At 34.8% G+C, this 12,282-nt stretch overlaps 1 protein-coding gene across 2 annotated transcripts in view; it reads right to left on the reverse strand.

Annotated features, from left to right (window-relative positions):
* LOC146996759 (UDP-glucose 4-epimerase-like) overlaps positions 1-12,282 on the reverse strand; it is a 74,947-nt gene that overhangs the window by 31,077 nt on the left and 31,588 nt on the right. For both annotated transcript variants that reach the window (XM_085818366.1, XM_085818365.1), the window contains exons 3-5: positions 9,827-9,942; positions 9,285-9,398; positions 3,772-3,948 (exon numbers count right to left, since the gene is read on the reverse strand). In XM_085818366.1, the coding sequence (XP_085674492.1) occupies positions 3,772-3,948; positions 9,285-9,398; positions 9,827-9,942 (407 nt within the window). The remainder of the gene's footprint in view (positions 1-3,771; positions 3,949-9,284; positions 9,399-9,826; positions 9,943-12,282) is intronic.

Below are 12,282 nucleotides of genomic sequence, written 5' to 3' on the forward strand. Positions count from 1 at the left end.
TGTTTATGACGACTTTTCTTTAATATATTAAATTCTAAATACGTAGTCAGTATTTAGTAAAATCTCAAAGGGGTCTAAGAAGAGGGAACTCGAAAATCTCATGAAAATTACTATCGTGCTTTAAAAGTACTTATGTAATAAAAAAAGCCAGATAATTTTGGTTTCCACATAAAATATTCAGCTCATAAAGTTAGCATTATGCGTAAAAGAAATTATGGCCATTATTGCGAGTATAGACTTAATACCTAATTTTAAAGTTAACGTTTAGGTTAATAAACATTCAAAATTATGTTCTCTCTTTTCTGTAAGGTATTGAATTTTAAGGTATCTATATGGATATTTATGTAATATTGCTAATTCGATAGCAATTTATTAACTAACGAACACTGCTATATTTTTATTAGATGAACTATAATATAAATCATGAAACCTGATCTGCAAGGTGTTCGTTTAAAACTTATTTTTAATACGCATTTCATGTGAAAGAGAATAGAGTTAGTAACAACTTACTTAATCTGAGATACAACAAATTTACCGAAAAAATTAGTTAACTTGAAGGCACAAATGCATCAGTGTTGCTTCTTCCAAAGACTGAGCTCAACTAATATATTAAAGATTTCCAAACGTTTCTGAAGAAGCCTCAGTTTTTAGGGAGTATAAGGATTCCATGTTCTGGCCATTAGTTGGCAGCAAGTAATTTCGTCGGTAGTATTCTGCTTCAGATTATTTAGTCAGTGTCAGGTAGGGTAGAATGTCAGTGTCCTAGGCATGTATCATTCGGTTTAGAAATCCAAATCCTCCAATAATCTGTGTCGTGTAGAGTAGAACTCCAGTGTTCTAAAGCGTATAATATAGGATTTGAAGCAGAATATTATTAATGATATCAAAGGTATTGATTTCATACCTTTTGCAGTTCTTCTACAAACGGCCAGAAATAAGGAAACAACATGTGTTCAGCTGTGCTTTCAGTGGCGGAAGGCCTTATTTAGCATGTAATTTAGCTGTTTCCTACAAACAATCTGCATCTGAGATGTGATAAATTATTGCAAACTTTGTTTTCGCTCACATTAAAAATTATCATAGAAAATATCAATGTTTAAAATATCACTATCTTGTATATATCGCTATCTAATGTCATCCTTTTTGTTTTCACCTACGTTGTGTTGCTTAAATTATATCTTATGAATTTTATGCGAACGGGCTGTCTGCATGGGTGTTTTCGTGGTTTTCCCCATGTGCAATGTGTATACGAGCCAGTTTCCTTTAGAAAGTCCTCCACGAAGGCATTCCTCCCCTTAGGCAGATAGCCCTCGAGGCTTTGTCGTAATTAAATAACCTAACCTGTGAATTTTATATTAAAAATTCATTAATTATGGGAAAGGGTATTTACGAAATGCGGGGGAAGTTGAAATTGGAATAATAAAATCCCATGCATTTCAGAAACAACCAATTCGGTAAACTTCATCTACTTTACTGTCTGTTACACATGTTTTGGGGGGGGGGGGTCCAAAGGGGCAGTTTGCCCTGAAGGACTATTATTTTCGTTTTGGCGTCTTGCGTCGGCACTATAAATGTCCGATTCACTTTTCAAATTGTTGCAACCAAATATTATCGCCCTGTGCTATATTTAAAGAGATTAAATAATGAAGAATCTGCATAAATGTGTGTATGTTTCTCGCATTGTGTTAAAACAACGGCACCTAGAGCCATCCAATTTTGAATAACTTACGTTTCCACACGAATATGGACATTTGGAAGCCCAAATTTGGAATTTGTTTTATTATCTATTTCATATTTTGTAAAACTTTAAGGAATTTTTGATTAAAAAACTCAACGATTTAAAAGCGAGCAATGGCAACACTCTACGGGGAAGGGCGGTGGAAGGTCTTTTTATCTCCAGCGCGCGAAACTATCGGAAATTCTAATGATACGCTCATTTTAAAATTATTTTGCGATATTGCTGTGGAACTGAATTTTATGGTTTAAGTGCGAAGAACATGATATTTAATAAATAAATGTAACACGCAAAACGTTAAAAAAAAGCCCCTTTGGACGTAATTTAAAATCCGAAACCTTTCAGATTTTTATTTTATTTTATTATACGAGTATTTTTTTTTTTTTTTTTTGAAAATCTTGTCAAGCAAACCGTTTAGCATATATTATAGCATGACTATCGTTGCTCTTCACAATCCTAATTTGTATCAATATCCTCCCTCACAGTACGCACAGCCCGTAGCACCATTCCGTTCACCCCATCATTCTCTTACACCATTCTCGACGAATATAAAAGTCTAAGTATAGACAGAATTACCCTCAGAAATCTTAATTGTTGAAGAAGTAAACAATACGCTCAGAAAGAAAATAATAAGCACTGCGAAAGCACACAGCAGTTTTTGTTTGTGGTAACAAAGAAAATAAATGCGAAGGGGAAACCTTTTTCTCGTGGCTCGGCCATAATTCATATCTTTTTCTTTTCCTTTCCTGCCCCCTCATTCAGCGTCTAAATTTTGATCTAAAATCGTTGTAATAAAAATTAGTGTTTTAATACAGAACACGTGAAGTCCAATATCTAGCGATGCCTCGCCATAAGAGGCCTGGAACTAAAGTAATGTTACTGATCACACAGCGGCCTATACGGCTGTTATACACAGGGGAGCAAGGTCAACCGCTCATATAGCTTCAATTCAAGTTGCAACTTTAAAGTGTTCCTATGTGCTGCGTCAATCTCGTTTTGATTCATCGTTTCAGCGCATCACGAAAGTTAGTCATCTGAGTTTTTAGTAACGATGCCTCATGAAGTTTCATTTCAAACTGGGGCTCAAGGCGACTAATGTTTATAAAATAGATGTACGGAAACTCTGCTTTCTCGACAGCACAGCTTTTTCAAATATTTAAAGTCTTTTCAGAAGGCGGAGGATTAACTAAAGATGATCCTCACTCAGCGAGGTCTTCAACAAAAAGAAATGATGAAAATCTGAAGAAAACTGCGGTCAGACAGTTGATTGACAATGAGATTAATCATAGGAAAGCTAAAACCACACAAATTGTTTATCAAGTTTTAATGAACGAACTGAGAATGAGAAATCATGACTCAATGCTCCCAGTCACATGGCGCTTTCCGTATGGCATCCTTGGCTGAAAATACATCCATGTTTTCTCTCAGCTCTTGTATTCACATGAACTTAATTCTTTTGATGTTTTGCTGTCCCCAGACTGATATTCCGTTTGGAACTACCAAAAACATTAAAGGCCTTTGTGATCGACCAGTTGAAGGTATTTCAATTTCGGAGTTCTAGCACTAGAAAATCATCCAAGGTGAAGTGCGAGTTCCCAAAAAAAACTACAGGATATCTATTGGGTTTGTAATTTAAATAAAAAGTTTTCCTAGAAAAATTGTTTGGAAATTGGCCACTGTTCGTGAAGACAAAATTCTTCCAGGGGAAAAAAAAAAGCTCGCATTCTTATGACGTTAAGTTTCTATTTAGAAAAAAGTAACTGCCATAAACATATTGGCACCTTTATGCCAACAGCTATGCAAGTAAAGGTTTTCGCAAGTTGTACTAGTCAGAGTAGCAAACTGAAACCACCTTCGGCATAAAGTTATCGACACCTTTTAGGTAAGTTGCTTCGTAGTCTTCGTAATTTGCTGAAATGCTAATTTCGGGGAAAATGGTTTACAGGAGAAATTCTGTATTGACTTAATTAGGAGAAATCTTGGAAAAATTCAATATTTCAGAGGAGTGAATTTTAAATTTTAGTTTCAGAACTCACCTTTTCTGCTCTGCAGATATCAGCCAACATTTGCTCTACAGCATATTTTGTTCGCCCGTACACGTTAGTGACATTACCGATTGGATGTGCTTCGTCTATGGGAAGATACTGGGGATTACCGTATACCACACACGAACTGCTGAAAACCATATTGTAAACTCCGTGTTCCTTCATCACCTGTAAAAGAAAAAAAAATATTTTCTTTCAAATAATTTTATTTTAATGGTATTAATGAAATAATATTTGAATTTTACGAACTATAAGCAAAAATCGGAAATGTAAAACCAATTAACTTTTTAAGAAGCACTAAAATAAAAGACAGCAAGAATGAATATCATGAAAATTAAGTTTTTAGATGAAATTTTACAACTGGCAAAATTTGAGGAGAAACGAGCAATTGAATAATTGAAACAATCTTCAGCGAAAATTCAGGGAGTCCTGTTAACAGAATTGAGTATTTTTACGGAAGACTAAAGTGTTCATAATTTTTTTGATAATAACTAAAACTTTCTTTCATTATACGACAGGCAAACACTTATGATCAAATTTTGGATCCTCTTCTACCATAATTTTTTTCACACTTGGGATATAAATTTATTAAATTAAGAACTATTGAAATAAACTAAAGTCTCTGCTTTTCCATTTAGTACATATAACTTTAGAGGTACAACAACGACTTAATGTACACGTACTTTTGCAAAAGAGAAAAAATCCATTTGCTTCATTCAGAATTCAAAACCATCTCAGAGTTGAATAATCATGAATGTCTCTTTTCCGCTTTACGCGACATGTTTTATTTATCCTTTGGCAATAACTTTGCTGAGTTGTAAGATAATTCTTCAAGACCTTGGATGAGATTTAGTAACCTGTTAGTATCGTTCTTTTATTTTATTTCTTTTATGCAATAACATTTAGTGACTCAGCTTTTTTGAACTTTTAGCTTTCTCAAGATTCGGCAAATCCCGAGTATTAATTTATTTTATCGAGATTCTATAGTAAAAATTCGTAGGATTTTAAAACGAATTCTTCAATTTAAAAAAAACTTGTTTTACTTTGGGAAAGGAATATAAAAACTTTCGTTCAATATGATCGCCTACCATGTCAACCACTTGAAACCAAATTATTGGAAAGCGACATATACCATTGGTGCGTCCACTTGTGTTGATGTTTTTGCAGTGACCACTTTAATACACGATTTACCACCTCTCAGTCATTATGGATCCCTTGCGATGGTTCTTTAATTTTGGTCAAGAGATAGTATATGGACTTATATTCATGTAGGTATGGCGGGAATTGCAATACTTCGTATCGCCTACGTTGCAAGAGATTGTGATATTATGGCACCACGCATTGTCATGACGATTCGTCATCAGACACATCATTTACTATCACTGAGGAGAGAAAGACTACACTTGTTGGTGATGATTCTTATCATCTGCGCTTTGTCATAACGCGAATGCTATCACAGATCTCCCGCGATGGTGGCAATGGAAAGTATTGGAACACTCGCCAAAATGGCCAAATACGAGTTCGTGGTAATTACATCGCTTCGCCAAAATGAAAGAACCATTGCGAGAGATATATTACGATAACAAAGAGGTGTTGGTGGTGTATTTAATTATGGCAAAGCACACGAGGGCTATCTGCCTAAGGGGAGGGATGCCTTCGTGGAGGACTTTCTAAGGGAAACTGGCTCGTATACACGTTACACATGGGGAAAACCACGAAAACGCCCATGCAGCCAGCCCGTTCGCGGGATTCGAACCTCGGACCGAACTACCAGTGTTCAGCGTCTTTACCGCTCGGCCGCTGGTGGGCACGATAACAAAGAGAAGGTTATTCGCGCTTCATAGGCCGGCCACTGCTATTGATCAGCAGAAGAGGATGTGCTAATGGTGTACATCTTCCAGTAATTTAGCAGAAAGTGGTAAACTTGGCAAGCGGTTATACTGAAGGATTCAAAGCATTTGTACTTATGGTAATAAAGCGTTTTCAGAACCACTGACATGTTGCCACTCCTCTATATTCAACAATTGTTATAATTTTTCAGAGAAATTCTGACCTGTGATTGTTTTAACTCACTAAGCAATAAGCGCAGGAAAAATTTTATTTGAGAATCGATGGCTATTGATAATATCCAATTTCAAGACTTCTGGCATAGAATTTTAGTTGTAATCCACAGAAAAGTAATAATCTAATATCTCTAAGTTTAAATATCATATAGATTATTGTCTGAAATATATATGTATATAAAACATAAATGTAATGTTAGTTTATAGGATGATATACAAAATAAAGTATCTTTATAACTAACACAGATTCTGAAACACATTACAATGTTTTCAAGTGTGAGTTATTAATAGTACAGCATATATAGAAACGAAGTTCGTCAGTCCATCACTCGGAGAACTTCTGGAGTTAATGTTTGTAACAGCTATCGTGATTATTTCTTTCAAACGGAATATATATATTTACAGTGTTAAGATACAGAAAAATATACCTTGTCACAGTAAATATATTTTACACTCATGTAAATGAATTAAGGATAATTCAGAATCGCATGGAAATCGAAATCTAAAATAAAACTTTCATCTGCAGATTTATCACACACATTTTCAAGAACAATATGCAAATTTCAGGAAGCCATCAGATGACGCCGATACTACGTTCCAATGGCGAGAGTGTAAGAGAAGTGTATATAAGAAATTGTAGAAAAGAAGTAAACTTGTTCATAAGCGTTTTGTAGGCCGCTCAGTGCCACAACCGAATAGTTATGACACAGAGGTTAATGATTTTTTACGTGGTAGAATTAAATTATCGCCGCCTGTAATGTGGGCGTACTCAGATGGAAGTATCCGAGGAACTGAAAATAGCCCAAAGTATCATCTCTGGACTTTAGCAACGACTCCAAAATGATGGAAATGTCAGTAGACGTTACAGTACAGGTCGTCCCCAGAGTTACAATGCCTAACGACGATCGGTATTTGGCAGTAATTGCCAAAAGAAGCAGACGGAGCACAGCATCAGACCTATTTCTTCAGCCACAGGTACGATAATTTCAAGGCAAACCGAGTACAGACGTTTGGGACAGATTGGTCTATGTGCTCGCAGACCCGTCAGATGTGTTCCGCTCACAGCAACTCACTGTCGCCATCGTTTAGCCTTGAGCAGAGAACTTGCAATGTGGACATCGTCACAGTGGGCTTGCGTGATGTTTTCCGAAGAGTCCAGGTTCAGCTTGCAGTCTGATTCCCATCGGACTTTCATACGGAGTACTGCAGGTACCCGCTACCACAAAGATATTATTGAATGACAGGTGACAGCAGATCCGGACACCCGGACGGCTAATCGGGTATAGTCCGGGACCCGCTCCATCTAGAGCATAACATGTTTACAACATAAAATACCTAGAGTTGCATTACCTACACGACAGGAGAGCATTGCATGGTGACATAACATAGCTCAGCACAGACATAACATGGCATAGCATTCGACGGGACATAGTATAGAATACAGTCATTGCATAGTGACATAACATATTTACAACATTAAATACACAACGTAATGTAACTTACATGACAGGTGGATATAGTATAGCAACATAACATAGTTAAGCATAGATAAAACATAGCGACATAACATATTGTGGTTACATATTTACAACATACAATTCTCAGTGTGGCATGACCTATGCGACAGGTGGACATTGCATGATGACATATCATAGCTTAGCGTAGACATAACATGACACAGCATTAACATTGCACCATCATGTGACATAGCATAGAATAAGGATTACATATTTACAGCATTAAATACACAACGTAACTTAACTACATGAAAGATGGGTATAGCGTAGCGACATAACATAGCATCTCATAGACATAATATACATAGTAATGCGACATAACATATTGATATCACAGATTTACGACAAAAATACACAGCGTCATATAGCCAGCACGGCATACATAACATAGCCTTGCATAGGAACATAGCTTAGAGGCATGTATATTGACAAAAAATTTTTATAATATATATATATATATATATATATAAACAGCATAACATGACCTGTACAGCAGGTGGGCACACCGTTACGGTGGTGTATGATTGCTTGTTTGGGATGGAAATTCTCTCAGATTTGACTCCGATACAGCATGCGTGGGACATGCTTGGCCGACGAATTGCAGTCCGCCAAGCACCTCCTACATTTGTACCGGAACTTCGGAGAGCACTGCTTGCTGAGTGGAGTAATGTTCCACAAGATCAGCTTGATAATTTGATACTCAGCATGCCTAGACGTTGTACGGACTGTATTTCGTCGTCTGGGAGACATACAATGTACAACCATTATACCAACCATATAATGTTAAGTATTTGTAATAGAGATATTTTTTGTAATTGCTCCTGAGAGCAAAAATCATAGTTTTTATGAATGGTATCATATACACACCAGCTTTTTTGTTCAATAAATGGGCTTTATGAATAATTTTCGTTTGTTTTGTTTCTGAACCTTTATTTGCCGGAGCTGGCATTATCCTTAATTTATGGACATGAGTGTATTATGACCCCAAAAGAACGTATCTAGCTGGTCAGATCCGTGCTTCTTGAAGGCCAGTGAGTAGGTCTCTAACCCAATTCCATAGTCCATAGAAGCGAAAATTTATATATCCCGTACAAATGTTGAGAAAGTGTGTTCGCGTTTCACCCTGGTAAATGAAAATAGGATCGCATTCCTTCAACATCTTCAATGAAGCTGAATAAAAGAGTTAAATCGTATCTAGATGTGTACCTTCATGAATAACTGCACAAAGCTCGATGTTACTTAATAGTTACCTCCATATACAATGACATACACGAGAAAGTACATATGGTGAAGTAAACAGATCAGATGAATCTGCCTTATAAATAAAACTCGTCATGAAGTATTTTCTAAAAAAAAAAAAAAAAAAAAAAAACTGGCTGGCATATACATGCATTCCCTCTTATATAATACTGTATGTTGTAACTTATTACAGGCTTCGTTTTTCTTGTGATTCTTATTCCATTAAGCATTTGGCAGCTTTTAGCAGTTACCTGCTCTACAGTAATATTTGAAGTAATAACTGTCGTGTAAGAATAACATTTTAGAGAACGTTCTTGGATAAACTATTGCATCCATCTCTAATTGTCAATTAACTCAATAAACTTCATTCATTCAGTAGGTAACAGGTAAACAAATTCGTTAGCTTCCTGGATGATAGATTCAATTCATGCAGAATTGTAGAAATCATAAGCATTTAATTTTGGAGCAGGAGACGGGGAAAATGTGCAATACCTTCGACGGGATTCAGACTCCGAACTTTCCGATTACTAGTCGGACGTACCAATTACACCATGAAAGCACACGATAAGGAGAAAGAAAATCTCTACAGAATTACTGAATTTCCTTCCAACTTTTAATTTCTTAATATTTTTAACAAATAATCACTTTTTACGTTTGGTATAAAATATAATGATATGTTACTTACTTCAAGCAAATAAACTGTGCTCACAACGTTGTTTTTGTAGTAGAACAATGGTTTTTGCATCGATTCTCCCACAGCTTTGACTGCAGCGAAATGAATCACAAAATCGATTTTATGCTGAAATAATAATGGAACAGTTACGTTCTGATTAATAAAATACAGGATGTTTCAAAAAGATCAAATTTTGTTTCCAAAAATTTTATATAATACAAAATAATTATTTCATACAATATAAAATATTATCACATAAGATGTGATGGAAAATTAATAAGACTCGTGTCAGGAAACATAAATTATAAGTTAAGTTATAAATCAGCGCTTGTTCGTATGAGGCAAAACTAATTACAGAATAATTATACCAAAGGCAATAAAAGTATTATTCTGTCCCATTAAGTAGCACATTTGCTCTATCAAATTCTGCTGCAGGTAAAAAAGGAAAAAATAATGATTACATTTTCTAAGATAATAATTTTAGTATTGTGCTCATGAGTTGCAGAACTTCAAAACACAAATCGAAGCAAAATAAATAAAAATGATTACTGCACCTTTGAGAATATTCCAGATAATCGTGGCTTGTCCATCAAATCGCATTCATAAAACGTCACCTTCTTTCCGGTTATTTTCTCGGCTCGTCGGAGACTAGGTGCATCCCCTTTTTGACCTAAAATATTTTTCATTTAAAATAAATGTAAATATTGATAAATATTTCAATCGATTAATAAATAAATAAATCATAGTCGACGTTCATTATATTTCCGACTTACTTCCTACCTCCATGGTTACATAATGGGGGGCCGACTGGGCATTGGCCTCTCCCGAAATGTAGGAAAGCCAAAAAAAATTTTTTTTAAAGAAATAATCGAAAAATATTTACGATCTCAGATGTTTGCATGAATGAGGCTAATACTGTTTTTAAAAGGAAAGAGATGTTCAAACTCTGCGATGATTTTTGGCAATGAACTTTTAGATCGTTTCCTAAAGTAAAAAATAATATTCTTTCGAAATTCTGCATAAAGGTGAGTTATAATAAAATCTTTCAGAATTCGTTCTAAAACAAAGTTCTAAAATGACGTTCGTTCTTCTAAAACGATTTCTGCTTTAGTTTTAATTGCGCCTTTGCAGTTTTTAATTCTTTCATTTATGCAAATTCAGTAAACTACATTTTCCTTATTTCTATTCAGAACTCGATATTGATAACCTTTATAAAGGGCTCGAAAGGAAACAAACGCGAGGATGTCCTCAGGGATTGTGTGCTGGTCCGCATCTGTGGAATCTGACTTTATTAAGGGCTAAAAGTTTTTTTCCCCTTTTAGTTTCAATAATGTCTAAAACATCCATATTGATTAACATGAGATAACAGCTAATATTGTAGCAGAATTACAAATAGAATGAAATCAAAAATTTCGAGAGGAGCCTAAACTAAAGACACGTTTTCAATATAACGAAGACTAAATTTATTCACAAAGAAACTGTATTCATCCTAAGAAACTTCTTAATGACTCATCGTGACATTTCCTGAGGAGCTGTGGGAGGGGGACTGTACTCTCCGATTTCGCGGGAACAGGAAGAATTTTGAAAAACATGGAAAGAAGAATCGCGGAAACAGAACTAATTCCTCTTTCGGGCTGATGTTACATGGCTGATAAGAATACACTAAATCCATTCCCATTACTATAGTCCGTCATTATAGCGATCTTTTTTTTTAGGACATATGTCATTATAACGAGCATAGATTATATCAACTCATTCTCTTCGGCTCAGTCTATAAATCTAGAGGAGAAAAATAGAACTTAGACATGTAGGAATTATTATATACTGATTCTGTATTTAATAATATGTAGTTTAGGAGTGACAAACATTCTTTAACTACATAGTAGCGAAAGCAGTTATGTAGTTTATTTTGACAGTGGATATCGAAGCATAAGAAAGAACTTGGCCTTAAAAGGAGAAGGCAAGCTACATCCCCTCAAAGAGAACTTTTGAGCTGAAATTGATTACTATAATTACCTGTAAAGAAAACAACGAAATCCCCGAGAACCGTCTGTTCAACCGCCCGGAGTCGAAAAGAACATAACTACCAGCGTTTAGTGTTTTAATCCACTCAAGCTGTCTTGAGAAAGTTATACCAAAAACGTTTTCCGCCTATATTATTAAAATAATAATAATAATAACAAAGATCACAAACTGTCTTTTACAGTAAGGTATAAAATTTATTTTTCTCAGTTATATTTACGAAATGTTTTTGCCGTCTTTTCGTTACTGTTGTGATTTTTCCAAAGCAACGATTTTTTCAGACGTGTAAAAAAGTCTAACAATTAAAAAATATAATAAACATAATTAAAAGTATACTACTTGTATCTATACAGAAGTTTGTATCTTGTTTATCTTAATAGCTATAGCTTAAAATATATTTACTCCTTGATGAAAGCAGTATATTTAGTCATCTATGACGTCCGACAAAAGGAAATAAACATTACGAAATTTTTAAATTTAATTCAGTTTGGTATTTCCTCTTGCGTCTAAATTTTTGTGCAATGCGTAAAAAACAAACTCTCAGGAAGTTACGACATTTTGTTTTTTACATACGCTATATTATAATTAAAAATACTTATGAAATAAACGACTCAAATTGCTAACCTGGAAAAAAAAAAAAAAAAAAAGTATTTTCTAGGAATTTCGAAAAAACACAAAATTTTGACTTTTCATATTACGCTAAAAGAATACCGTTAATAATTATGGCAGAAACGAAATTTCATCGTCTTATGTGGAATTAAATTAAGCTATTGCAAGAAATATTAAATGGCACATCAGTATCGCTTACTATCAAAATGGTGAAACTAACATAATTTTGAATTTCGTAATACGAAATTGGAACATAAAGAAGTGAGACTGTCACAAATCCACTCGATATCCATCAAAATAATTGTTCCCTTGGGAAGCCATAAATCGCCTGAACATTGTTGCCGATCGTCTAAACAATGCTGGAGCTTAAACTGAAATG

Source organism: Stegodyphus dumicola, chromosome 6 (assembly GCF_044657685.1).
Source record: "Stegodyphus dumicola isolate Sdum_Otavi_A_Nest chromosome 6, ASM4465768v1".
Classification (NCBI taxonomy): domain Eukaryota; kingdom Metazoa; phylum Arthropoda; class Arachnida; order Araneae; family Eresidae; genus Stegodyphus; species Stegodyphus dumicola.